The following is a 27,557-nucleotide window of genomic DNA, read 5'->3' on the forward strand; positions in this document are numbered from 1 at the left end:
TACTTAATCTTTGTTTGGTATGTGATGGTTCTGTGTTAGTTTCCAACGAACAGAAGTTTACTGTTAAGAAACATTTTAATCTACGCGAATCACATCACCAACCGACTTCCTGGTCCCCGGTTTGCGCAACTCTGTTATTAGATGGCTCTGGTCGGGCCCACAGACCTGTAATTGGTCGGGCCTCTGTGGCTCTTCTGAACTACAATACCCAGAAGCTGTTTGCGCCGGAAGTGTTTGGAGCGCTTCCTATGTCATCGGCGAATCGCCGCCATGAGGCCCTTTTCCGTCGTAAAGGAGTGCGGAGTGGAATCGTGTTCACAAGTGAGTACGAAAATTATGAAAATAGCCTTATTTTTACCCATATTTTGTGTCTCTTTCGAGTATTTCGTATGCGTAGATTACTTGTGCACCTATGTTGAGCGTGATGTCGGTCAGAGTTTTTGTCTTTGTGCGTTAATGTTTGTCAAAGTTATTCCATGTCACTTGCTGTCTATCCATGTGTGCCTTGCCTTGTTGGACGTATCATGGGGTAGCCAACTGGCTAGCTGGTCTAGCAAACGTGTCTTGTGAATTCAACAGACTTCCACAAGCAGTGGATTATAGTCTTAACGTTACCGACCGCTTAGACATATCTTCATGTTCAAAAATTGCAGACGTCATAACTCGGAATAAACTTCTTGTTTTGTGTAATACCCAATAGTCTGACGCTAACGTTAGCCTCTATTGGATGGAAGGTGGTGGTAATGTGTCGCAACTAACTCTGTACTTGGATGCTTTGCGTTGTAGACATGATATTGTGGTATTGTCACATCTATTAGTTAGTTTAGTAACTGTTTTATACTGTGCATTTAGAAGTCAGAATTAACTGGCGTGAACAATTCAACTTGTGTAGATAGTGGCTAACAGTGTGCCTTTCCAAGAACACCCAAGTTCGCTACTGTGAAACTCGCATGAGTCGAGACTAGAGTCACATCCTGACATACACTGTTGTTTTGGTGTGCTATAGTCCTCGTAGAGAAATTGTCTTTGCTAATTCATTGACCGCTGCTCCTCATTTGCCCGGTCAATCACCCGCTCAGAAACAACTATTTTTTTTGTGAAACCTGCATGTATCGAACTTGCGTGTTTATGAATACTGACTTGTCAGGCTCAGGCTTCAAGGTCTGCTGTGAAATCTCGCATGTTGCCATTGCCATCATCTTACTGTTTTTTTGACGTCTTGAATTTCACAGAATGACAGACTGGGAGACCGCGCCGGCTGTTGCCGAAACCCCAGAGATCAAGCTCTTTGGGAAATGGAGCACAGATGATGTTCAGATCAACGACATCTCCCTGCAGGTGAGGGCCATTGACTATTAGTTTACACCAGTTTTGTGTTGTCTTAACCTTATGTTAACAACTAACTTTGTATGAATTTTGTGTGCATTTGTTGACTGAGGCCTAACATTTATTAAAGAAAGTCAAGGCTATGCAGTCCAGCATAGTCCATTGTAGTCCAGTGGGCCAGTTGCAGCATTTTAGCAGCATAGTTGGAGGAGCAAAGTCACATAATGCAAGCTGTTCTTGATAGTGGAGATCTGAGAGTGCAGGTAAGGTGCAGTCATATTGAGCAGTTCCATAGGTTGTGTGTTGCAGTGTGTGTTTCCTCTCTTTAGAACGAGACTTAGAGTCACATCCTGACATACACTGTTGTTTGGGTGTGCTAAAGTCCTCGTAGAGAAATTGTCTTTGCTAATTCATTGGCCGCTGCTCGTTTATTTGCCCGGCCAATCACCCGCTCAGAAACATACTTAATTGATTTTCTTGTTTGAAATCAATGTGAAAATCTGTTTGTGCACCCCGTACCCTCTATCTCCTCCCATCTTATTAACTGGTGACTTATGCACCTGCCATGTCTCTCCACCACCAGGATTACATTGCCGTCAAGGAGAAGTACGCCAAGTACCTCCCCCACTCCGGCGGGCGCTATGCTGCCAAGCGTTTCCGCAAGGCCCAGTGTCCCATCGTGGAGCGTCTGACCAACTCCATGATGATGCACGGACGCAACAATGGCAAGAAGCTCATGACCGTGCGCATTGTGAAGCACGCCTTCGAGATCATCCACCTCCTGACTGGCGAGGTACGAAGTGAAAACCACATCATACTGTAGGGTGGGCTATTATGACACCCACCACAGCACTTTAGCTCAACACATCTCACTATAGAGCTGTAGAAATAACATGCCTTCCTAATTAAAGTTGGTATGTCCCATATTGTAATATGCCCCCCAAATAACTTAAGATGTGTAATTTGTCCTGAAAGAAATGTGTCGGGGTAAGGTGCAGTCATTTTGAGCAGTTCCATAGGTTGTGTTGCAGTGTGTTTGTTTCCTCTCTTTAGAACGAGACTTAGAGTCACATCCTGACATACACTGTTGTTTTGGTGTGCTAAAGTCCTCGTAGAGAAATTGTCTTTGCTAATTCATTGGCCGCTGCTCCTCATTTGCTCGGTCAATCACCCGCTCAGAAACATAATTTTTTTGTGAAACCTGCATGTATCAAACAGCAGCAGCACTCTTCAATATATCTGCTGTGCTCTTCTTCTGTTCCAGAACCCCCTGCAGGTTCTGGTGAATGCCATCATCAACAGTGGACCTCGTGAGGACTCCACCCGTATTGGTCGCGCCGGTACCGTCAGGAGGCAGGCTGTGGACGTGTCCCCACTGCGTAGGGTGAACCAGGTACGCTCAGGAGGAAACTCTTATGCAGTGACATACCGGTACATTTGAAATCTACAATCCAGTTCCACATATTCTGAAACACCTATGTTTACCTGTCCAATTCGGGCATTTAGGCATGTCTTTTGAAATATGTGGCACTGGATTGTAGCTTCTGAAATCATCGCTGCTCCAATGTATGTTGCAACCTCTACTCTTGAGGAGTTGTAGAATTATTTATGCTAGTGATGTATGTAAGGGAGTTGAAAATGTGTGTTCCATTTTAGCAGCCGTTTACGCTACAGACTATACTGATATGATATGAGATGGGTTGAAAGTGATATAATTCCCATTTCTTTGTCGCCATCACTTTTCCTGAGGTTTTGAATGTGAAAACGACAGTAAATTTTACATGCATCACCTGCTATTGACCAAAGTGAAATGGACCCGTGTGCGCACTGCTCTCTGAAGAGACTTTCTTTGTTGGGCATGTCTGTTATCGAGACTCAGAGTCACATCCTGACATACACTGTTGTTATGGTGTGCTAGAGTCCTCGTAGAGAAATTGTCTTTGCTAATTCATTGGCCGCTGCTCATTTCTTTGCCCGGCCAATCACCCGCTCAGAAACATTTTCACTTCACGTTTGACACCTTTTGTTGTGTAGTAGGACTTTAAATAGGCAGTATTTTTATTCAATAAACAGACATTTTAATGCAATTATGTCAACAAAAACGTACAGAGCTCTCGTATGTTGGCTCCTGTGCTAATGTGTGTCTTGTGTGTCTCCCTTCCAGGCTATCTGGCTGCTGTGCACTGGTGCCAGAGAGGCTGCCTTCAGGAACATTAAGACCATTGCTGAGTGCTTGGCTGATGAGCTCATTAACGCAGCTAAGGTAAGCCATAGTTGTTGTAGCTAATGGAAGGAGGCTTGGCCCACTAGGACTCAAACCCAGAGCTTTTCGGGTATCAAAGCTGGCATCCTGGCCGCTACACCAAAGAGCTAGGCTTGTTGGCATGACTGAGTTCACCCACAACCTTAGTGGTCAGTCAGTTATATGCACTGTATGGTTTTATGGTTTACATATAACTATGTACAATGTGTTCACGTGACTCTAAGCCTTAAAATGGTTATTCAGCAAAGGCATGTTCTCCCATTGAAAATTAGCATTTTTCATATGAGCCCAATGTTAAACATTTTGCTGTCTATTGTCCCTTGACTGAGCGAGACTAGAGTCACATCCTGACACCACTACATTGTCCTGGTGTGCTAGAGTCCTCGCAGAGTAAACCACTTCTCTGCTTATTCATTGGCTGCTGCTTCCTGTACTTCAGCCAATCACCGGCTTAGAAACATCAACCGTTTGTTTTGATAATCCAGTGTTCTAGAATGCACTTCTTGGCCAGTCTTCTGAATCCTTTGTCTCTCCTTTCAGGGTTCTTCCAACTCCTACGCCATTAAGAAGAAGGACGAGTTGGAGAGAGTGGCCAAGTCTAACCGTTAAACATGTCTGTCGCTTTTTACAGGAGGAAATAAAACATTGGTGGAAATCAGTTCCATTCTCAGTCTTGTTTCTTTAAAAGGTGTGTGTGTGTGTGTCAAAGATTGACAATGATCATCTTTTTGTTGAACGGGTAGGTTATGTCTGACATTGAGGCATTTTTTTTTTTGTGCAGGGATTTTGTAAAATGTGAAACACAAAGTTGTTGTAGATAATTTAATAGGATTGAAAAAGCTATACACTACAATGTTTCAGCACTTGTACAAAATGTTGGGAAAACATAAACAGGGATTTGTATAAATGAAGATAAAGAACCAAATTAATATCTTCTGGGTCCAAGACACTTACTTGGTGTATTGCCCAGAATGGGACACTAGTGGCAAGTCACCTATGTGGAATAGTGGCTTAACATATCCATATCACACCAAAAGCAATACAGTAAACAATAGTTAATTTAATGCTAAGTGAACAGATGTAAATTGACTTCTTTGTTCCAGACTGAAATGAATGTGAAGGTTGGGTGGTTTAAATGGAACACTTGCAGAAGTTAATATGGTTCCACATTCTATAATGGTTGCAGTTGTATACCATTTTTATTCCATTTGAACTATAGCAGTTGATGGAAGACCTGAAAGCAGTCATTTTTTTAAAATTAAAGCTAAAATTAGGCTACATTGAACAGTGGATTTACTGATTAAAAAGCATGAAAACCGTAACATTTTGGAAGAGGGCAATATTTTCGATTGTCTACAATTTATTACTTTTATCAATTTATTATCTAAACCTCTAAATGTGAACCATTAAGTAAATTCATTTGCATGAAGAGGTTTACTTAAAGGGACACTGTGCAGGAAATGGTCAAAAAAGGTACTGCAACTATGCTGCTCATTGAAACTGGGCTGCCTATTGCCAAATTTGGTCTTTACATGAAAGTTTACTTAGTAAAAAACAAATATTTTCTAATATGGTCCAAGTACAGTCTTTTTTGCAGCTAAAAATGGCTATTTTAGGAAATTCAAAATGGCGGACCATGCAGAAGATCCCCCTTTTCATGTCTGAAAAGTGCAATTTTTCCAGTCATAATGAATACTTAGAATTTGATGGTGGTAAGTATTCATGAAAAAGGTAACATTAGTGAATGGGCAGCATGAATTCTGGAAATAAACAACTAAAAATCTCACACAGTGTCCCTTTAAACATGTACAACTCAGCCATTACAATGTCATTTGTGAAACCACAGACTATTTGTCCCTTTGAAAAAAAATGAAGTGGTCTATTACCCCTAGATATTAGCCTGATAAACCAGCCTAAATATGAGACTGGGTGGCGCTGGATTACTAGGCTACCTAGATACCCCACAGTGAAAAGGGTAGTGCCCAGGCCCTTAAAAAAAAATAATGTTAAGTATTAAAAGCAAATGCAGGCCTCCAAGTGCAGTACATCTTTAGATGCTTAAAACTCCTGCCATGTAAGGCATTTTGCACATTTGAGGGGGATTAAACAAGTTTAGAGGAAACTGATGCCAAAGCAAGTCCACAGATGTTTGGGACCTGGGTTTTTTTTTGTCAGTGTGAATAATGTCCCTTGGCCCTTCGACTAAGCACATTGGCAGGTCTGGTATGCACGACACGCTAGAGCACATGCTACAGCTGTGCTGGGCCAGCAGAATGTCTCGCTCTCCAAGGAAGGACCACTACACGTACAGCAGTCACATAACAATGTACATTTAAAACAATACAAAAACAATGTCAAATGTAAATGGTGAATACTCCTCAACTGATTACATGAGTTATTGGAAATTCCATTATGGAAAAGACCTACAGCGCAAAAGTATGGTTGAGGGAAAAAATATTTGTTTTTCCTCATAGCGACTTTAAAAGTTTTTATGCTCAGAAGAAACAGTTGTGGAGTGTGTGTGCGAGAGAGATCTGTTTACTGCGTGTGTGAGATGAGATGAGGGTGGGCCTGTGGCTCCACCATGCTGCTGCTATGTGACGTGTACTGTGCAGTGTTTGCGTGTGTGATTGTTTTAATTATGGGGCTAGTGATCTGTGTGTGTGTGTGAGTGTTAGTAAGCATGGGGCTTCCTGTTGATGAGAAGGCAGCATGAGGAGAGAGCTCCCCCCAGCTTAGAGGCCTCACTGCAGGCGGTGGGGAGCAGCGTGTAGTCCGGAAGCTTCTGGAAGGCCTGGAGGGATAAAATAGGAAAATAATACATGTATTTTACTAAAGACAACATTCAGTAATCTTTGTTGTGTTTATAAATTGTATTTTAAAATACATATACTCCTCCACCAGTAGGTGTCACTGTCTTAAAAGTAGAACAGTAGGGGCAGTAATCCGGACAGGATAGGCCTACATCAGTGGCCCTCAGCCTCATTTGCGCTACTTTACTCATTTGTCCCTTTGTGGAAAATAACTGGAGACCACTGGCCTACATCATGGCCAGGTTAGGTAGACCTACTATCTAATGCAATGAGGAGTATGGAAAATACAACATTAATGAATGGGCAACATGAATTCTGGAAAGAAACCGCTAAAAATATTACACAGTGCACCTTTAAGTAAATAAATGATTCATATTATATACTCTACCTTTAAGCCATTGCAAAAGGCAGTTTGTTCAACACGACTTTTGATCTGTGATCTAAATTGAAAGCTGAGATTTTTATAGTGCCTTCGCACCAAACAACACTGCAATTAAATACTGATAGTTAGTCTAGTCATTATGCATCAAGATATAATTATGAGGGCACTTGCTGATTAATTTGTAATCATCATTAAAAAAATATGCAGAATCAGAAAATCCCTGCATCTCAAACAGCCCCTGGGGTCAGGAGCGAAACGAAAGCGATACAAATGCCTGATTTCGCATTCCATGTAATCAAGTCTCAGCCTTTTCAGCATTAATGAGGGAAAAAGATGGATTGTGGTTTCTTTTCATCCTCACACATCATGCATGCACAGGCACATGCACACACGTTTTCTTTCATCCATGCCAGCAGAAACAGTGGGCAAAGAAAAGGGGGCCAAGTGCTTGTGTGAGCCTTGTTGCAGAGACAATCAAGGGTGTAGCTTGACTAACGAGATATCTATTTTGTATTGGAGGGGATTTTGCTGTTCACCCTGCTATTATGCTGTGCTTGGCAATGCAAAAACATTTGCAAAGCAATCCAGCTATGGCCCTCAAATTGTTTCATTGATCTCTGAAAGTTTCTTTTACATTCAAGACGTGTAAAAGTCCAGCATGCAGAAACTACAAGTTGCATACAATGATGCACTAAGAATTTTACTTAAGGTTCCAAGAGGTGGTAGTGCTAGCCAGATGTTTGTGTATGCAGGAGTAAACACACTGCATGCACTTCCAGGATCAAAAAATGAGAAAGAATTCTCTGACTAAGGCACTCCAAATTAAAATGTCTTTATTAATATGACAGGTCCTACATGGACATATTGAAAACAAGGCCCACGCGTAGCGGCATGAGTGCCTTCTTCAGGGCAGTGACACTGCATGCACTTTTAAGAAACTTAATCTACAAGTTTATACAGCGCATGGATGACTCCTCCAACAACATCATAGTGGCACTCCACTCACTAACCCATTGGTCAGTAGCACAAGGTACTCATCCAGGCTAAGAGTGCACTGGATGAGATGTCTGTATAGATTTTAATTCTTTTATATTGTACTTTTTCTCTTTTCTTTTTTTTCTTTGTTTTGCTGTTCGTTCTGTGTGGGGTTCCTGTCTGATTGTACTGGGGTCCGTTTTTCGATTCTTGTCGTTGCTAACCGTCTTAAGACCGTCTTACTGTTCCCTTGGTGGTGAGCGTCGCTGTCGAGAGACAGTTGAGTCGCTCTTACGAAGGACGTTGCTGTGTGTGTGTTTTTTATGTGCCCTTCTGTATTATGTGACTGTGGACCAAGAGTCCGTCAAATAAACTGAATTGAATTGAAATATTTCATGCGGAGGTGGACAAACCTGATTAAGAAAATTGAAGTCTGGATTGCTTTGGCTGCCAACACAACCAATTTCACTACATATTAACCTAGCTGAAGGGATGAGGTAATTATCTGTTGGTTTGATACCGTAGTTTATAAAAAAAATATGTTTGTTTTTTTCTGCCTGAAGCCAGGATGTCTGATGCAGAGTGGTTCGTCGCAAGTTGCTTAAATCAACCTGTAGAATGGGAGTTCTTAATGAGGGGAGTGCAAGTTAAAACACTCCTTAATGGGGATGTTGAATATTATGGTGAGTTCATGAAACACACACACACACACACACACATAAGGCACTGGGGTTTACTGTTGAGATTGGAATATACTAAACTATATGTGTCAAATATGACATTGGGATTATTAAATAAAAAACACACACACACACACACACTCAGTACTCACGCTGATGCTGTCTGGGCACTCCTCAGCCGTGGGGTGGAGCAGGTAGTCCACTTTAGCAGGGCCGCGGATGTAGATGCAGTTAGCGGCAGCCTGCTCTGGCACCGTCAGCACCTCGTAGTGGTGGTCAGTCAGCTGCTCCATCATCTGAGGGAGAGCGGACATACAAGACAACATTAACACATAGACTCATGCACACACGCATGTACGCACGCACACACGTGTAAAACCATAATAGCATTCAAGCAAGCACATAACACAAAAATAGACACATAAACACACCATATAATACACATGCATACAAGTGCACACCCATTTGTGCACACACACACACACACACGTGCACATAACACACAAACGCACACAACAACAACACTCTGATAATAGCGTTAGGATGTCAGGCAGCCTGCAAATCATATTACTCTCACATCCCTTGACAGCCAACTCTGGGGAGAGAGTCAGCTCAGCCTGCCTTCTCCGTGGCCAACCAGGGCCAAGTCTATTTGGCCGTTTGACTGTAGAAAAAAGCTATGTGGATGACATCACAGCAGTGACACCCATCCCATCCTACCCTGCCCGTCCCTCAGGCCCCGCTGCTGTTCACCCTCCTATGTCTGATGATATCATATGATAAGTTTGTATTCAATATCTTTACAGAAAATTATCAGAACTATTCAGTGATTTTGTTAACATTTGGGATATTGGATATTGGACATAAACTGTTTGAGCTGCTGCCATCAGGCAGGCGTTACATGGCTCTGAGTACAAAAACAAACAGGCTAAAAGACAGTTTTTATCCAAAAGCAATCTACACACTTAATTTTGCACAACTGACTTTTTAAAATCTGAATTATTTTTATACAGTAAATATATATATAGGTTTCTTTGTTGGTTTTTAAGCACCATGAGCATCTGCACTTTACCAATTTCGTTGTACCTGTACAATGACAATAAAGTTTCATTCATTCATATTTAAAAGGAAAAGGGCCACTCAAAGCTGCTGTAAAGGAACAGTCCACCTCATTTCAAGAAATTGCTCATATGTAGTAAAGCCCTGGTAAAATATGAGAATGCATAGGATTTTTTTCTCTGTTTGCATTGCCTAGTTTAACAGTAGGTCTATAGCCATATTAAGTGTAACCAATGCAAGTCTATGAGACCAAACAAAACATCATCAAATGTACTCATAAACCTCGTTAAAATGAAAGTAAAATTCAGTGCAAAAGGGTTATTTAATCCTGTCTAGTGATCGATTGTGGCTTTGATGCTAATGGTCCCATTTACTTCCAGTGATTATGCTAAGGTATGCTAATAATTCTGATACCAATAAATCGAAGTATTGAAAACACTGAGAAGAAAATTATATGCACATTCATGAATAATAGTTGGAACTAGTGCAAATATGTGAAAATTTTAAAAAGGGTGGACTGTTCCACAACAGTGGGGAAACCCCTACATGAGTGACACAATAGGGCTGTCTGATCCTCCTGTCCTCTCCTGTGACTCCTGGCCTCTTGCCTCGCTGTCGCCCCGTCTCCGTGGAGAAAACCACCCTGTCAATTTTTTGGGAGGGATTTTTTCCCCCATTCAACATCCCAATTGCAAATAAGAGAATGACCTTTGATTTGTGATATTGAATAACAAATTTGGTCTTCAATTGACATGGAGCCTTCACTACCTGACTGAGGCCACAGAAAAGGACAGGATGAAGTTGTTTGACTCCCCCAGTAACATAGCTGTTTAAAAAGAAACATCTGCTGATATGAAAGACCATCAACTGCCTGTCTGGTGTAGTCATTTGGCCTGAACCCCCTGCCTGCAGCACTTAATTCCACGGCTCCGCCCAATGTTAATGGCTCTTAGCAAACGCACATCAATCACTTGATGAGCTAAGTGTCCTTAATCTAGTTAGGAGTGTAGGGTGTGTGAACCGTGACGCCATTCCCCAAGAGATGCGTCAAGGCCAGGCCCAGTCTCTTGATTCTGTTGCCTCTCTTTGTAAAGACTAAATTTTAACATGTGCCGTTTCTATTGTTATTATTCTTATGCATCAATTGATGTTTTCCCCTTACAAGAATTAACTAAACAATCCGAATCAAGGCTATTAAGCTTTCTTTCTTCCTGATGTCCCTCATCTTTTTCTATTCTTCTATCAATCCAAATGTATTAGCCAGGCTGCCAAACTAGTTCTTCCGCTCAATTTTTCTATGACAACAAGTCTGAAAAAAAAAAAAAAATTCGGTGTGCGAAAAAAAAAAATCTAAAGTTGTCATGACAACTAGTGAAAGAACCCAGCTGATGCAACAGCCTGATCATCTATAGCTGAAACTTGTACATGTAATGCTATGGTTTTACTTAAATAAAGCAATAAATATAACTCAACCCACACACCCTGAGCACCTTCTTGTCTCCCTCTGCGTAAATAACTGTAAAGCCATAACTATCGGCCCGATTCTTTTAAAGTGTGTATACATTTTTGGGATGCCCTGTATACACTGTATACTGGACTATATAACGTTAAAACCCCTACGTTCAGTGTCTTCCCAGCTCCCTCATCTATCTATATGCTGTGGAGACACTGGCGTAACGCAAGTACTTCAGGCCACCCTGCAAACTACCAAGAATGGGCCCCCAAACGAAAAAAAGAGGGCCTGATATCATATGGAGGGGGCCCATTTCTTCAAGTCAAGGGCCCATGTGGGCCCCCCTGCCTCGCAGGGGCTGCGGGGGTATACTTAACGCCCCTGTGTGGAGAATATAATCTTAACAGCCCTACCCTGAGTGTCTTGCGGGCTCCTTCGCTATTGTTGATGATGATGGTGTCTGGACCCCCCATGGAGCAGATGTTCTTCAGCCGGCACCCGCCATACACTGGCACAGTCGACACCGCAAAGTCCTGCAACACACACATACACACACCCACACACACACACACACACACACACACACACACACACACACACATACACACACCCACACACACACACAAATTACGACCACTGAAAGGAAGAAGTGAGTCCCACCATTTCTGGGAATATGCTCATTGTACACCTCCCTTTAGTTCTCTGCCGTGCTATTACTTCTTAGTGTGCATCGTTAAACCAAACGGGACATGGTGGTTCCATTCAGTTTTTGGTAGCATCCGGTACAGACAGTTATAAATTATAATAAGCATTCAAAGAATATGACCAGACTCAGAGGACGGGTGGTGGAAGAAAGGTGAAACATGAAACAAGACTTATACAGCTTATCACATTCCCCGACTGATTGGATGGGCCTTTCACTTTATGCGTAGTATGGAAGGCCCTATACATGGGTTCACTGTGTTTGTAAACACAATATTGTGAGGAGGGGCAAGACACTGGAAGCCAACCAAGTGAGCTAATGTTTTGACCGACAGCGGTTTCCAACAATCAGAGGTTGAGTTGTGCGCAGTTAGTTTTGCGCAGTCAGGGGAAAACAAACATTTAGAAAGCATGTATATACAGGCACATGGTACAAGTCTGGATGAACATGTCAAACTGTTCACACAGGATTGTCACAAATTGAAATTTGCCATGCTTTCTCATGTACATGCTAAAGTAATGAGGAAACAATATAATTTACTCATGGCCAGAATCGCTCCCCATTTCAACAGATGCAGCCCCACAGATGTCCCACGAAACAAATCAACATACCAAATATTATTCAAATCTGTGGCTAGGACATCCAAAGTGTAGGCCAATGATTTGGTCTTATGTATCCCTACTTCTTTTCAGTAGGGCATAACCTTGACCCTTAAAATTCAGTTTTTAAAAGATATTGTTTGGTCTTCTGTGCCTCGATTATGATTAGGGGTGTAAATCAGAGACTTCATGGCAATTCGATTCAATATCAATTTTTTAAGCCAATGATTGGATTATTTTTGATACTTAAGAATGCTCCTCCATGTCTTGATTTTAAATCAATGGTTCTTTTTTACCTTACAGGACAGGCTAGGCTTATGTATAAAATGTTAAATAAATCAGTCAGTATTGTTGTTCTTACTGCATGAGCCACACACGGGACGGGACACACATGCGGGACGCAATCGGACTCGGTCGGCGCATTCATGGCACGGCAACCCCCGCCTGACCAGGAAAACTACTCATTGTTGCTTTAAGAACTTTATAGTAGACACTAGACAGATGGCACCATTGTGAACAGTGTACATGAGTCTCCTCTGCAGTAGGGAAGAGCTCCTGCCCTTTAGCTACTGTGTGCAACCCTAGACTGCTGTACTGTAGGCCAGTTGGTCTTCAAAGTGGGGGCCAGGGACCCCTGGGGGGGCCGGGGACCCTTGGGGGGGGGCGCGAGGAGGTGCTAGGGGGGCCGCGGCAGGTTGGCAGGAAAGGTATAACAAAACAAAATAAATATTTCTATAAACAAATAACTAATTTGAACCAAAATAAACTGGCAATCAGCTTAACTATTCCCATTAGTTCAGAACTGCATTATAATACAGTAATCCGTAGCATCTCGGAACATTACCACGGTTATCGTTATTTTATAGACTATGGTTGTGAATGGGCATGCACAAAAAAAGTAGTGTAGCATCGATGTTAGGGGGGCCTTGGCTGGAATCTATCGGCATATGGGGGGCCTTGCCATGGTGAAGTTTGGGAACCCCTGCTGTAGGTTGCATGCCTGCTTGTCAGCCACGTGGCCGGCCCTGCACACTGTTCCTCCACAACAGCTCTGGAGGGGGACGGACGATATTTAGATGGGCAGTAAACAAAAGGAAAAGGGGGCGAGGACAAATATTTCTGTTGGCAGAACACATGTGCGGAAGGAAGGAGTGGGGAGGGGGGAGAGAGAGAGAGAGAGAGAGAGAGAGAGAGAGAGAGAGAGAGAGAGAGAGAGAGAGAGAGAGAGTGAGAGAGAGAGAAAGAGAGAGAGAGAGTGAGTGAGTGTGTGTGTGTGTGTGTGTGTGCGTGTGAGAGAGAGTTTTACATATTCAAATCCAAAGAAAAGCAGACAGGCAGGCAGGCAGGCAGACAAAGAAAAAACAAATTCTGGATTTAGTTCTATGGTCTGTGCTCTAGAACCCATTTTGAAAGCTCTGAAACGAGAGTACCAAGAGACAAGTGTTCTTTCAATGTGTATTGCTCGCAGAAGCTTGAAGGGAGATCTGAAAGCCTAAAGCAAACCAACACAAATTACTTCATTTTAAAAGCAAATGAGCGGCATGCACTTGCGAGACAGACACAAAAGCATGTTACGAGCATGGCGCATGTTATTGACGGAGAGGCACTTAAGAGTCAGGCCTAATCAATATTGACGTTACGTGTGGGCATAACAGACTTCCCCGAGGATGCTTCAGAGGGACACGGACTCTGATCATCAGACACTTAGAGGGGAAAACAAAACGGCCATCATATCAAGTGTTAACATCTATGCCTCCTTCTTTCTTCTCTGTCCATATGAATCTATCTTGATACTATTCCATGAACAAGGTTAAGAGATAAACCTGGCTAAGTTAACCAACAGGAAGTGGTAAACCTGCTGATAGATCGTCCACAGGTGTCATTTAGCTAAGAAAATGAGGACTCCAGGCTCCTCTATTGGATGATTTACCACTGCCTCAAGGTTAATTTAACCTGGTTTACTGCTAAGCCAGATTCCTGGGATACCCCCTGATCTATCGGTCTGTGACGGTCTGTCTGTATGTCGAGAAACAATGGTCAGGTGGGGAAATGTGCAGTGGTGTGACCCAAAAAAAAATAATTATGCTGTGCCTCAGTGTAGTGACATTGAACTGCAAAGGGACGAGGGCAGTGGCTTTGGTCATTTCACTATAACACCCTTCTGTGAATCTGCATTGCATTACATTTCTCAGATCAAATTTGAACTTCTAAAAACTACAACACACAGCCAAAAACTTCCCATTTCGGATCATCAAAAACAACCCTTAGTAGAACCCCTGCACCAAAATGAACTCTCACTTACAGCAGAGACGTGCGGTCAGGGTAGGCAGGGTAGGCAGTGCCTACCCTGGGATAAATGTCTTAAAAATAAAAACTAACACGTGTTTAAAAAAATATTCTTCAGAGTTCACATAGGCCTACACAACAATAACATTGATTCAGCATAAATTATGAACTGTTTAAAGTACAGTATACACAGGACAACGATCAAAAACCTAAGTAATCGCACGAAGCAAAGCGCTCAGGCTTGGGCAGGTTGCCGTGGCAACGCGCAGTCCCGGCTGGTAGCAGAGACAGGCTGAAAGCAGAGCTTTCGAATGCCAGCCAGGCAGCCCGGTAAGGCTCGCTTTTCCTCTGCCTACCCTGCCTTCAATGCTGTCAATGTAGAAGTTTGCGCATGCGTATTAAGTTGTCACATAGCTTGTCAATGGGACTAAAAGCAGAGCCTTTACTCTGTGGCGGGAGTATGTGAGCCAATCACAGCGCCAAAATGAAAAATTGTTACAATTCAGGTAGTAGCCAATTTCTGCCCTACAGGCAGCTATGATAGCAACAACTAGCAAGGCAAGGCTTGTTCAAATCTCTAGCCGTATCGGAAAGAAAACATGGCAGTCTTTGGCTTTTTGTCTTTATTATTTTAAAAAATGCCGAGAAAGTAGCAAGAAAGACGGTTCAAATGACAGACAGCTGAGCCGTTTGCAATCGCTGCATTGTGGAAATATTCAACATCAGATGGGTAGCAGCTTCAAGTAGTTTGCACTGGGACAAAATGTCTTCATCATGTCAACCACCCCGGGCTTTTAATGGAANTAAGCCTTGCATGAAAAACACAGCCTACTTGTGATTCTGCTTTAAGGTAAGATTCATCTAATTATTATGCTGCGGGTAGCCTTTTAACATGAACATGCTCAAGTTTTTTTCGTTGGTGCCTTTTGTTGTCACCGTTTGTCAGGGTGTTGACATTGAAGATTGGTTGTGCGGTGGTGGACATGAATAGACCGTGTGTGTGTTATTATGGACGCGAGATTGTTTTTTGAGCGTTCGACATGACTCCATTTCCCTAATTTATTATGATGATGACTACGCAATGCGTGAGTTGTGTGGAGCCTGTTAGCAAGTGCAGCTGCGTTCTTTTGAAGTGCGCGGTGTGCGAGTCGAGATCAACGTGGAACAGGACGATTGACTGGGGATGGTTTCTCGGAGTGCTTCCGCACTCACAAATTGACTTTATTTGAAACACCTTGCACAACCGTAGCTGAAGTGTTTGAGAATACTATCACGCACAAGAATGAGTCTCAGAAGTGGTTTCGTTGGTTTACTCGAGTCTGAATGCACAGGTCATGTTTGCAAGCAACCCGCCCCCTTGCCTACTTTCCTTCTTGTCTGTGAGTGTTTGATTATCAGCACAAAACGCGGCAGTGAGGCAGGAGCTGTTACCTAGGTTGGTTTATTGCTAAATGTGTAAATCGTTTCCCCTCACATGCTATGGTGTGATTCACAGTTGGTGAACTAGACCTTTTTATCTTCAAAAGTAGGCTACACTGTGCCACCCTCCATCCATGTGAAACGCCCTGGCATTTGCAACAGAATAAACAGAAGAGCAACAAAATCAACTGCTAAAGCCAAAAGTTAAAGCCTTTTCCCCCAAAATGTTGTAGCTTTCTAAATTATTATTGTAAAATGTAGGCCTACAGGTCCTTAAAGGTGTACAAAGTATGGGTCCTGGAGCTAATTTGGCAATTTGGGCAAAACAAAATTATTGTAGCTGGCCTTTTCAAGAAAATTGAAATTATGTTTTCACTTATTGTTTCAGATTTAGGTCTACTGACAATGTCCAAATGTCTAAATAGTGTAGCCTATTTACTTAGGCCTATTTAGTTATTAGAGCTGTGGTGGTTAAGCACTGATGGCATCTTATAGCCTACTTTATATTTACAGTATTTAGAGAAACATAGGCCTACTAATTTGTTGCACATTAAAGACCATATCAGCATGTTTATGTGAATAGGCCTATTTGCCTATTCAAACCATACCTTGTGGCATAAGGCCCCCCTCTCTCTCTCTCACACACACACACACACACACAACACCACACACACACCACACACACACACACACACACACACACACACACACACACACACACACACACGTTACATTTCAGATCTGCATGAAAGGGGACTATTTGTTCAAAGTTTTTAGTCTTTTGTAAAAGTTTTTTAGCTGATAGTGACTCTCCAGATTTGGTTAAAATGCAGGAAATTGCATCTAAGAAATACATTTTTTTCTGGGGGAGGACCGAACCCACCGTTAATATATTCTATATATAAATAGATATATATTCTATATTTACTGCCTACCCTACCATACCCTTCACTGCACGTCACTGACTTACAGTAATAGACCGCATGTAACATGTAACATGTAAGGTGTTGAGAGACTGAAAGAAATAGAACTGCAGGAGAAAGAGTAATTTCAAATACATCCTACAGTACCTAACAGCAGCTTTATGCATCCTTGAACCATTGCACTATACATTACACATGGGTAAGCGGTTAGGTCGGCAGCTTGTAGGCCAAAGGTTTCGGGTTCGACTCCTGACCTGCCAGGTTGGTGGGGGGAATAATGAACCAGTGCTCTCCCTCATCCGGGGCGCCATTCGGGGCTGCCCCCATGCATGGGTGAGGCATAAATGCAATTTTGTTGTGTGAAGTGTGCACTTGTGTGCTGTGTTACAATGACAATGGGAGTTGGAGTTTCCCAGGTAGGCTTTCGCTTCACTTCACATCTGATAATGAATACCGTAGGCAGGTGTGGGGGCTATACTAAGGCACCAAGGATTCTGTGAATACTGATAAAATGTTGCACATCTCAGATCAGAAGTGAAGGTCTCAAAACTACAACGCAAATAAAAGAGGCACTTCTCATTTACGGAACAAAAAAAGGAAATGTGCGAGGTTCACACCAGGGCAAGGCAGCTGGTGAGTGAGGCCGAAGCACTTTAGGGCACGTTTCCAATGAAATACAGTAAGGGCTGCAATTGTTGATCATGTTCTCAGTTACATTCTGCGTCTCACACAGTGGCTGGGGCCTAGACAGCAGTGTGTGTATTCCAATATGCGACCTTGCGTCCTCCACTTGTGCTTGTGGCCTCATACCAGGAAGTAATACGTCATGATGACATCACTGATAACAGAATTATATTTCAATATCTCGCAAAAGCTCAATAGTAAAGTCATTTTCTCATTTGCAATTGGGATGATGAATGAAAAACAGTCCCCCAAAAGTTGTTGTGGCTAGGCTGACAGCTGGGAAACTTTATTGTTTTCTCCACGGAGGTGGGGACAGGAGGCGGGGTGAGGACACAAGGACAAGTGGAGGACGCAAGGTCGCATATTGGAACGCACACAGTGTCTCACCACCAGAGAGGAAAATATGGAGGTGTAGGACCAACTGTACTGCAGTGTCCTCAATACAATGCTGTCTGTTTCCCAATGTCATCTCACTGTCTCTCAACGTAGCCTGTATATTATAACAATGCTTTCTGTGTACCAAACCCCCATCTAAAATTTTGATAGCTTCCCCTTGTCTGTGACCCACAGAACGTTTGATATCAGCAGATTTTTGAAATTGTAAACATTCTTCAGAGGTTTGAAAGTCTGCCGGTCATTGCTGCTTTCACCATGAAGGTGCAAACATGGCTGTGCTGACCAATTAAGAACGGTTTGAACTGGTTTGAATGGCAAGCGTTGATTTCATAGCTTTGCAAATGGCGTGGTGCCAGACTGAACTTTTCATTACATTACACTTAGCTGACGCTTTTATCCAAAGCGACTTACAGATATTTGTAAGTATTAAATTAAATATATATTTAAGTCTTTATATATATGACTGATATATTTAAGTATTGATTACAGTCCCTGGAGCAGTGTGGGGTTAGGTGCCTTGCTCAAGGGCACCTCAGCCATGGAGTGAGATAGGGAATGAACCTGCAACTCTTTCATCTGAAGCCAATCTCTTTAACCAGGTTATACTACCCAGACTAAGCTGTAGCTCTTTTTATTGCCTTTATTTGACAGGATAGTGAAGGTAGTGACAGGAAGTGACAGGAAGTGAGTGGGCAGAGAGAGACAGGGGGTGCATCCCAATATGTGTCCTTGTCTCCTCCACTTGTGCTTGTCTCCTCGTCCCGCCTCCTGGCCCCTCCTCCGTGGAGAAAACGATAAAGTTTCCCAGCTGTCAGCCTCGCCACAACAACTTTTGAGGGACTGTTTTTCATTCACCATCCCAATTGCAAATGAGAAAAAGACTTTACAATTGAGCTATTGCAAGATATTGAAATATAATGCTGTTGTCAGTGATGTCATCATGACGAGAAGCAAGTGGAGGAGGCAAGTGGAGGAGGCAAGGTCACATATTGGGATGCACCCAGGGAAGGGTCGGCAAAGGACCTGGGCCGGCCGCACAGCAAAACGAGTGCCCTACCATTTGCGCCACATTAGGGCGAAGGCTGTAGCACTTACCCTGAAGGTGTCCGCTAGCACCTCGGCCCCGCGGTGGTTGGTGTGCTTGGAGATGCCCACGAAGAACTCTCGTCCTGTGAAGAGCACGTCGCTGCCCTCCAGCGTGGCGCCCCCAGAGCCCCCCTCCTCCTCCCCCATCTCCACCACCGTCAGGTTCAGCTCAGACAGCACCCGCCGCACCGCCTCCGCCTGTAGCCAGGGAAACAGCACCGTACGTATAGCAACACACACAGTCCTGGGCGGTATATTAAGAAGCTGGTTCAGTAGTAAACCATGTTAAGTTAACCTTATGGTAGATGTTCTGTTTCATGCAAGACTGGTGCTAGTTTTCTACTGTGAAACTAAGGATAATTGTTCTTTACTGTTATTTTTGGACCTCTATCGCCACCTTCTGGCAAAGTTAGTTAATTATCTGTGTAGGGTGACTGACGTCATAACTATTGGACGTATTCTTGTTTTTCTGAGGCGTTCCTGAGAATGTAAACACTTGCTTCTCATCAAGTTTCAAGGTTGCCTTGAAGGCATCGTTATTTTACCCATTTCTACTAGCCATAAAGTGTCAAAACGAAGAACTTCTCTGCGTGGTTTGTGGAGTGGAGTTATCTGACTGTTTACCTGGCAAGGCGTTGGGGAGAACAGTACAGTAAAATAACGTCTTCGGCGGGCTAATCTTCACACTTGAAAGATCACAGGACTACGCGGGAGCTACGCGCCCAACAGAATCACCACAACTGGATTGTCATCCCAAGTAAGCACTACGAGGACTAAATTAAAATGGCAGCAAGGGCGTCGAAATCAGGAACGATAAAAACAAGGTCTAACGCCTCTTGTTCATATAAAGGGACTTGTATTTCCTCTGCTAGTAAACTAGCTGCAGCTAACGCTCGCGCAGAAGCAGAGGCGGCCAGGGTGGAAGCGGCTTTCGCTGCACAAGAGAACGAACTGAAATTAAAACAGGCCGAATTAGAACTGGAAACTAAGCGTTTGGAAATTACACTGGAAAAAGTTCGCCTCGACAAACGAGCTGCAGTTGCAACAGCCAAAGCAGATGTGTTAGAGGCAGCAGTGCAACAGGAATTAGAACAGGATCTCGGTGATATCGATGTGCCAGTCCTCGACTCACTAGCACGCACCCAGGACTATGTTGAAGGAGTGAGTGAGAGCGCTCCAGTGGTGCACGTAGTCCTAGACGGTGTTCCAGACTTGCAGGCTTCTGTGGCTTCTTACCACACCGTAGGTCCAAATACAGAGCCCCCTCGACAGAACCATGCACCACATTACACACGGCCAACTGAAATGGTAGAGTCCCACAGCCCACCCATACAGCAAGGCTCTGCAGAGAAAGGTGTGCAGTGGCAGCCCCCTGATCACACACATTCACAGATGGCACGGCAGCATTTAGGAAACAAGGACACCAAACAGGAACCAGCAGGAAAACCACACAGCCCTGCTCATCAACAGTGCAACCCTGCGAATGGACAGTCTGATCAGAACAGTGGAATGTCGGACTTTGTTAGATTCATGGCCAGGCGTGAGCTCATTTCCACTGGGCTTATGCAGTTCAACGACCATCCCGAATGCTTCAGAGCTTGGAGAGCCTCCTTCATGAATGCAATAGGAGACCTCAACCTATCTGCTAGCGAACAGCTCGACCTTCTTGTGAAGTGGTTAGGCAAAGACTCAGCTGACCACGCTAGGCGCATAAGGACTGTGTATGTGAATTACCCAGAGTACGGGCTCAGGGCGGTGTGGGATCGGCTATATGAGTACTATGGCGCACCAGAGGTGATTGAAAACTCTCTGCTCAAGAGATTGGAAGATTTCCCCAAGATACAGAGCAAAGACGGGCGAAAACTAAGGGAACTGGGCGACCTACTGATGGAAATACAGGCAGCCAAAGCTGATGGGGAACTGTTCGGCCTTGGCTACCTAGACACACCCAGGGGAGTTAACCCTATTGTGCAGAAACTGCCGTTTCACTTGCAAGAAAAGTGGCTCACAATAGGTTTCAATTACAAGGAACAGCGCAGAGCCCCCTATCCCCCTTTCAGCTTCTTTGCTGACTTTGTGAGTCAGCAAGCGAGGATGCGCAACGACCCAAGCTTCATGCTGGCACCCCCCAACAATGAACTCTCCAGCAAACCAGCCAGGTCAGAGGAGCAGAGAGCCGTAGCTGTTCTCAAGACTGGAGTGACCGCCACTGCCCCACTCACAGATAGGCCCACCAGCAGAGAGGACCCAGCCAACCACTGCCTCCTTCACAACAAGCCCCATCCCCTACACATGTGTCGGGGATTCCGAGACAAGCCATTCGAGGAGAGAAAGGCACTCTTGAAAATGCACGGAGTGTGCTACAAGTGCTGCAAAGCCATACACTTGGCAAAGGACTGCAATGACGACGTGAGCTGCACAGAGTGTGGAAGCAACAGGCATGTTGCAGCGCTACATCCTGGCCCAGCGCTGGAAGTCAACGGCGTTGCAGACACCACAGACCCTGCACAGGAGGATGGCGGGGAGACTGCTGCCTCAGCTTCATGCACCAAGTAGGCAAGAGCAACTCGACTTGTGTCCCCATGGGTGCCACTTTACAGCTCCTGTGCCCAGGGACCCGACCGATCCTTTCCTGTTCACACCCACATCACGGCTGACTTGGTGGTTAGGCCCACGCTCACCTCCGTCTGGCTACTTTGACCAGAAGGACTCGCAGCGGTGGGGCAGAGTCCAAATCTGTCCTACACTTCCTGGGGCAGCTGGCGCAAACAGCGCCTAGCTACACGACAGCCTATGGACGAACCAATATCACTTATTTCCTCCGGATATTAATTGAGTGGCATATTAACCAAGGTTTAATGTGAAATATATGACATGTTTTAAGAGGTAGATTTGTTTTGTTTTGTTTTGTTTAAAAAAAAAGAAAAAGAAAAGAAGAAGGGAATAACATGGTCAATGGAATGTAATGTTTAATGAGTTCATTTAATTTTCAGGAAAGGACTATTTCAAACAACAAAAGGAAAGGACACGAAAGAATGAATGAAACCCCTTGGGTATTCAGGCGGGGAGTGTTCTGTTTCATGCAAGACTGGTGCTAGTTTTCTACTGTGAAACTAAGGATAATTGTTCTTTACTGTTATTTTTGGACCTCTATCGCCACCTTCTGGCAAAGTTAGTTAATTATCTGTGTAGGGTGACTGACGTCATAACTATTGGACGTATTCTTGTTTTTCTGAGGCGTTCCTGAGAATGTAAACACTTGCTTCTCATCAAGTTTCAAGGTTGCCTTGAAGGCATCGTTATTTTACCCATTTCCACTAGCCATTAAGTGTCAAAACGAAGAACTTCTCTGCGTGGTTTGTGGAGTGGAGTTATCTGACTGTTTACCTGGCAAGGCGTTGGGGAGAACAGTACAGTAGAGGTAAATCATCTAATAGAAGAGCCTGAAGTCCTCATTTTCTCAATTACTAAATGATACCTGCAGGTATATCTATTAACAGGTTTACCACTTCCTGCACATAAACAAAGCCTGTTTTATCACTTAACCATGTTCTTAGTATATATTGCCCAGCAGGTCAAGAGGAGTTACTAACACTGTCAGCAATACACATATACTACAGGTATGTACTGCACAGGCCGAAAGTTGGCCAAGAAGGAACCGCTTCTTGGAGACTCACTTGCAAGGCACAAGACTCGCAAGGCCCCCTACCACCCACCACGGTCTCCTCAATTATCTTCTACGCCAGTGGTTCTCAACTGGAACAGTCTTGGGACCCACCATTTTCCACTCTCATTCGATCGCGACCCAATTTTTTTAGCGTTCAAGTCAATTCAATGCAATTCTCAAAATGTAACCAAGACTCGAATGACTGGTTGCACGCTATCTATCTTGCATAAACACTCAGATTGTATCTATGACGACAGATGACACGGAGTTCACTAGCCTATCAAAATAAAAGTTGTAAATTGTTGCAGGAAAAGTTGGATTTTTTTTTTTTAGAATTTTGTTTTTTTTACACCAAGGCCCCGCGACCCACCCATGACCCCCTCCGCGACCCACTTTTGGGTCGCGACCCACCAGTTGAGAAACACTGTTCTACACCACTGGTAACCATGGCCCTGGCCATGACATGCCTACCTCACCTCGCTGCAGGGTCCTCCAGGGTAGAATGATGAACTCTCCCCCAACTCTCCTCCCCTTACCTCCATGACATTGTACTTTCCTTCTCCGCACCTCTATGCCAACAACTACCCCTTCACACAACATCTTCTGACTCTGCAAAGCCACGATTTTCAACCCCCTCACACACACACACACACCTCGCTTCGTCTCTGTTGGTTCCAAAGGCAGAGGGAAGAGTGCTCCACCTCTCTGTGTTACCAACATATCTTCTACCTTATAGCTCTCCGTTTCTTTTTCTTTTTCTCTTTCTTTTTTAATTCATTTTTTTGCTCTTTTTGACTTCATTCATGATAGGACAGGGAAGGTGGTGGTGACAGGAAGCGAGTGGGGAGAGAGAGATGGGGAAGGGCCGGCAAAGGACCCGGGCCGGGAATCGAACCCGGGAATCGAATCTGCCACCCACCCCACCTAACACAATGGCTTCTCACCTCACAAACACCCCCACCACACACACACACACACACAAACACACACTGCTCACCTCGCTAACATGTGCACACACACACACACGTACACTACACACCTCTGTTGTTTCCAGGGCTGGGTGATGAGTGCCGTGTCCCCCTGGATCACTAGCTCTCCGATCCACCTTCTTACTTCACTGTCCCTTCAGTCTCTTAACCCGTTTGTCCACCTCCTCATAACCAACCACCCCCTCCCCAAAGACATACTCGCACCACATGCACACACACACACGCTCCTCACCTCGCCGCGCCTCTGCTGCTTCCAGGGCCGGGTGATGAGTGCCGTGTCCCCCTGTATGACGGCCACGTCCTCGATCCTCCAGCTCTCCGGCAGCTCCGCGTCCGGGGGGATCTCGATCAGCTGCAGGCCCACCTTCTGCCTCAGGGCCCCCGTCAGCACCCCGAACTGCCGCTGCGCCTTGGCCAGCTCTGTGGAGGGGTCCGAGCCCTTGTTGCTGCTGTTGCCGCTGCTGCTGTCACTGGCGCTCTTCCCAAAGGATTCTGGGATGCCTCGCACGATGGCATGCGTGAAACGTCCGTACGAACACACGTTGGCCATGTCTTCAGGATTTGGTGGTGGAACGTGGGGATACTATGAAAAAAACGACAGTGGTGTGTCTGGTCTAAGTTTGCAGTGTGTGTTTGTGTGTGTGTGTGTTGGAGACTTAGTTTATGGTCTTCTGTTGTCCATACACCACATGTATCCCTGCCTGTCTGTGTGTGAGGTTTTGGGGCCTGGAGTCGTGGATCGTTCTTCTAGTGTCCGTCCACCTGGACTGTGTGGTGGGGAGAAAGCGAGTGCTCCAGAGTCTTTTCAAAGCCAAGAGTTGTAGAACATGGAACGTAGAGCATAGAGTGTAGAGCGTGGAGCACAGAATGTAAAATGTGAAGTGGTGTGACAGGCCAGCCAGCTGAGCTGGGAGCTGAACAGATCTCTTGGAATGAGAGTGTTCCTCCACAGGGAGTCTAGAATTCAGAGGAACATTCCACTGAGAAGAGAAGAGACCAAGCCCACCTCTTCACACAGGCTCATGTAGGAATAAACACTCACACACAGACTTCTTTTGGTGCTTTTCACAAACGGTGTGGCGAAAAAGGGATCCCAAGCACTTTTGTTCGAACACTGTTCGCAGGATCCTCTTGGTTTTGATTACCACCTGGAGGAGAGCAGAAAACGGACGGATGTTGACACTGATAGGAGAGAGAGAGAGAGAGAGAGAGAGAGAGATCTGCTCAATATTTAGAGGAGACAAGTGCCAACAAAAGCTTTCCATTACAGATGGAAGAACAGCGATGCAACAAAAACAAAAGTACACATTTATTTCATGGCGTCCAAAACTACAAAATAATAGTTATCCACATTTAACACTTGCTCATGTCTGGTCATAATCCCAATCTGTATCAGTGCTATGCAAATTTGTGGCTACTATAATCTGACACTAAAATGTGAAAATACTGCAAGGGCCCCACAAATCTCAATTGAAATGTCTGCCTATGGAAGGCTACAGCATATGAAACACATGGCAATCTATGCGCCAATGTTTTGGCTCAGGACTCATCCTTTTTGAAAGCGAAGACGAGGACTTAATTGTTCATGTGTATGGTCTATAAAACCTATAGCAGCCAGAGGTGGAAGAAGTACTGAAGTTGTGTACTTAAGTAAAAGTAGAAGTACCCTGCGAAAAAATTACTCAAGTGAAAGTAAAAGTTGTTTCCCAAAAACGTACTTAAGTAAAAGTCCTAAGTACTAACTTTTAAATGTACTTTTCAGTACAAAAGTACAAGTAGGCCTACTCACGCAATGGCTGTCTTTCTCCATGTCTACCTACTTGATCCAATAGGAAAAAGTGTCTGCAACGGTTTTCGGTTCTATTTGAACATGACTATGGAGTCCTGTTAATGTTTTTAAAAGTATATTTTCTGTCTGGGTGTCAATTTGGAAGAGGGGCTTGGTCCCGCCTCCCTGCCCGCAGCTGAGGCTACTGAAATATCCACGAAACACAACAGGAAAACCTAGGATAAATGTAACTAGTAACAAAGTCTTCTCCTAGAAATGTAAGGAGTAGAAAGTACAAGTAATTGTCAAAACATGTAATTGAGTAAAAGTAAAAGTCTGCATTTTAAATTTTACTTAAATAAGTAGGCCTACAAATTCCAGAAAAAACTACTTAAGTACAGTAACGAAGTAAAAATACTTAGTTACGTTCCACCTCTGATAGCAGCCCACCGCTGATTCATCAAACAAGGTTTACTACACATGTCATTACAGACTTTGTAAAAGCAACATTACGATGGCACTACGCAAAGTTTTCACACAAGCGAGAAAGGATTCCATTCGAAAGCTGTCAGCGCGGAATGGTCCTTCACTGCTGTGATCATAAGGCTTGCCAAAACAAGTAATTAATTATAAGACCATAGCAAAAAACAATGCCAGCCAAGCCATCAACTTAGCAGGCCATCAATTAACAGACCACTGCTAACACAACATTGGAGAGGAACCGAATTTCCACCAAAGGTCATCATAGTACTTCGTCTCCATACAACCATACTGTTCAGCCAACAAAATAAACGCTGCCAGTGAATACTTGTAGGCCTACTGTTTTACAGTTATGCAGCAATATCCAACGACCACAAAGGCAAGATATCTAGGATACCAACCTATACATTACAAGTTTATCTTGATAGGCTATTTGGCAGCACACCCCCTATGAACAGCATAACATCGCGAAGGCGTACAAACTCGAAGCAACAGGGTCTATCCTGCATCTAGTTGTCAAACTTTACACCCAAATGTAAAAGCTTTTCATTCTGTGTAAATGCAAGACATAGTGCGCATTTACCTGAATAGTTTAAACGCGTAAAATAGAGGAAACCGATGTCTTAACCCAAAGAAAACTCACGGTGTTTCCTTCCCGTAGCTTCCTCTGTTTCCTTTCCAAAGGCTCCCACTCTCTTGCTCTCTCCCTCTCTCTTTCCCGTTATTCTCTCTCCTCTTTCTCCGTCTGCTCACCCGGCTCCATCCGTCCTCTCAATACCTCATCCCCCCATCCCCCATTCCTCTCATCCAAGGCGCCCCATCGTTCTAGTCTCACACATTAAAAATACGCCAACATCAGACGATAATAATCCGATAATCCACAGTCCACGCTGTGACAAAGCTATTTTCCAATGAACCACTTTTCTGGAAACTTTTCATCTGTCACGGGTGGGTAATCCGCATTTTTAATTCAAACTAAGATGCTATTTTAAATTAAAACTGCCAGACTGAAAGGACGGTAACCTACCTTGAGTCCACTGTATGAGATGTGTTAACCCAGGTGAGGGGCAAATCGTTTATCTTTCCCACAAATCTATTGTTTCAATCGCCACTCCTCCCCTCCACTGCCCCCTGTCTATCCGCATGTGTGTCCCTCCCTCCGCCCCTAATATCACCTCGGCCATCATTGTGTGACAAAAAAAAGTTATCTCCTCCCTTCTTTGTCATCTCCAAGTTGAAAGGAATGTTATTTCATACCCACCGAAGGCCACCGACCGTATAGTATTTCTCTTGTCAGTCCTTTCTCTTGGGCTACAAGAACCCGTTGGAGCCTGGACGATTCTGTTATGGGACAACAGAGTCAAGGCAAGGGAAGCGAGAAAACGACAATTAATAGCAGTTGTGGGTCACTGATTCATGCTGTCTAGTGTTAGTACATGTTCTTTTAATCTCCTCTTTCTCATATGTGGGTCAGGGGATATTTAGTGGCGCGGCGATGACGCGCGCGCTTGAAAGAAAGGATTTGATTCGCCGCACACTATTTTTACGCTCGATTTTGTTCCACCTTTACAACTTCAATTAAGAGTAGTGTAAGTAGTCTCACAAT

The 27,557-nt window shown here is 44.1% G+C and overlaps 2 protein-coding genes and 5 non-coding genes across 8 annotated transcripts; 6 read left to right on the top strand and 1 right to left on the bottom strand.

The window, feature by feature from the left end:
* Positions 1-192: 192 nt before the first annotated feature.
* On the top strand, positions 193-4,247 carry rps5 (ribosomal protein S5). The gene is made up of 6 exons (XM_063185605.1): positions 193-321; positions 1,233-1,338; positions 1,910-2,119; positions 2,591-2,719; positions 3,491-3,589; positions 4,130-4,247. Exons 2-6 carry the CDS (start codon positions 1,234-1,236, stop codon positions 4,196-4,198), a joined length of 612 nt encoding a protein of 203 aa, XP_063041675.1. The 5' UTR covers positions 193-321; position 1,233; the 3' UTR covers positions 4,199-4,247.
* On the top strand, positions 955-1,087 carry LOC134436862 (small nucleolar RNA SNORA3/SNORA45 family). Its single transcript, XR_010032276.1, has one exon. It is a non-coding gene; the product is annotated as a small nucleolar RNA SNORA3/SNORA45 family (small nucleolar RNA).
* On the top strand, positions 1,656-1,790 carry LOC134436863 (small nucleolar RNA SNORA3/SNORA45 family). Its single transcript, XR_010032277.1, has one exon. It is a non-coding gene; the product is annotated as a small nucleolar RNA SNORA3/SNORA45 family (small nucleolar RNA).
* Positions 2,380-2,513, top strand: LOC134436861 (small nucleolar RNA SNORA3/SNORA45 family). Its single transcript, XR_010032275.1, has one exon. It is a non-coding gene; the product is annotated as a small nucleolar RNA SNORA3/SNORA45 family (small nucleolar RNA).
* On the top strand, positions 3,194-3,328 carry LOC134436864 (small nucleolar RNA SNORA3/SNORA45 family). The gene has a single exon (XR_010032278.1). It is a non-coding gene; the product is annotated as a small nucleolar RNA SNORA3/SNORA45 family (small nucleolar RNA).
* LOC134436880 (small nucleolar RNA SNORA3/SNORA45 family) lies at positions 3,917-4,052 on the top strand. The gene has a single exon (XR_010032293.1). It is a non-coding gene; the product is annotated as a small nucleolar RNA SNORA3/SNORA45 family (small nucleolar RNA).
* Positions 4,248-5,895: 1,648 nt separating the features above from the next.
* Positions 5,896-26,830, bottom strand: ddah2 (DDAH family member 2, ADMA-independent). 2 transcript variants are annotated; one of them, XM_063185604.1, is made up of 6 exons: positions 26,595-26,830; positions 23,936-24,885; positions 19,057-19,245; positions 11,365-11,484; positions 8,592-8,735; positions 5,896-6,383 (listed from the first exon to the last, which is right to left on the bottom strand). In XM_063185604.1, exons 2-6 carry the CDS (start codon positions 24,251-24,253, stop codon positions 6,264-6,266), a joined length of 891 nt encoding a protein of 296 aa, XP_063041674.1. In that variant the 5' UTR covers positions 24,254-24,885; positions 26,595-26,830; the 3' UTR covers positions 5,896-6,263. The 2 variants fall into 2 exon arrangements, with proteins under 2 accessions (XP_063041674.1, XP_063041673.1); XM_063185603.1 differs by having other exon boundaries at positions 26,535-26,830.
* Positions 26,831-27,557: the final 727 nt, after the last annotated feature.

Source organism: Engraulis encrasicolus, chromosome 20 (assembly GCF_034702125.1).
Source record: "Engraulis encrasicolus isolate BLACKSEA-1 chromosome 20, IST_EnEncr_1.0, whole genome shotgun sequence".
NCBI lineage: Eukaryota > Metazoa > Chordata > Actinopteri > Clupeiformes > Engraulidae > Engraulis > Engraulis encrasicolus.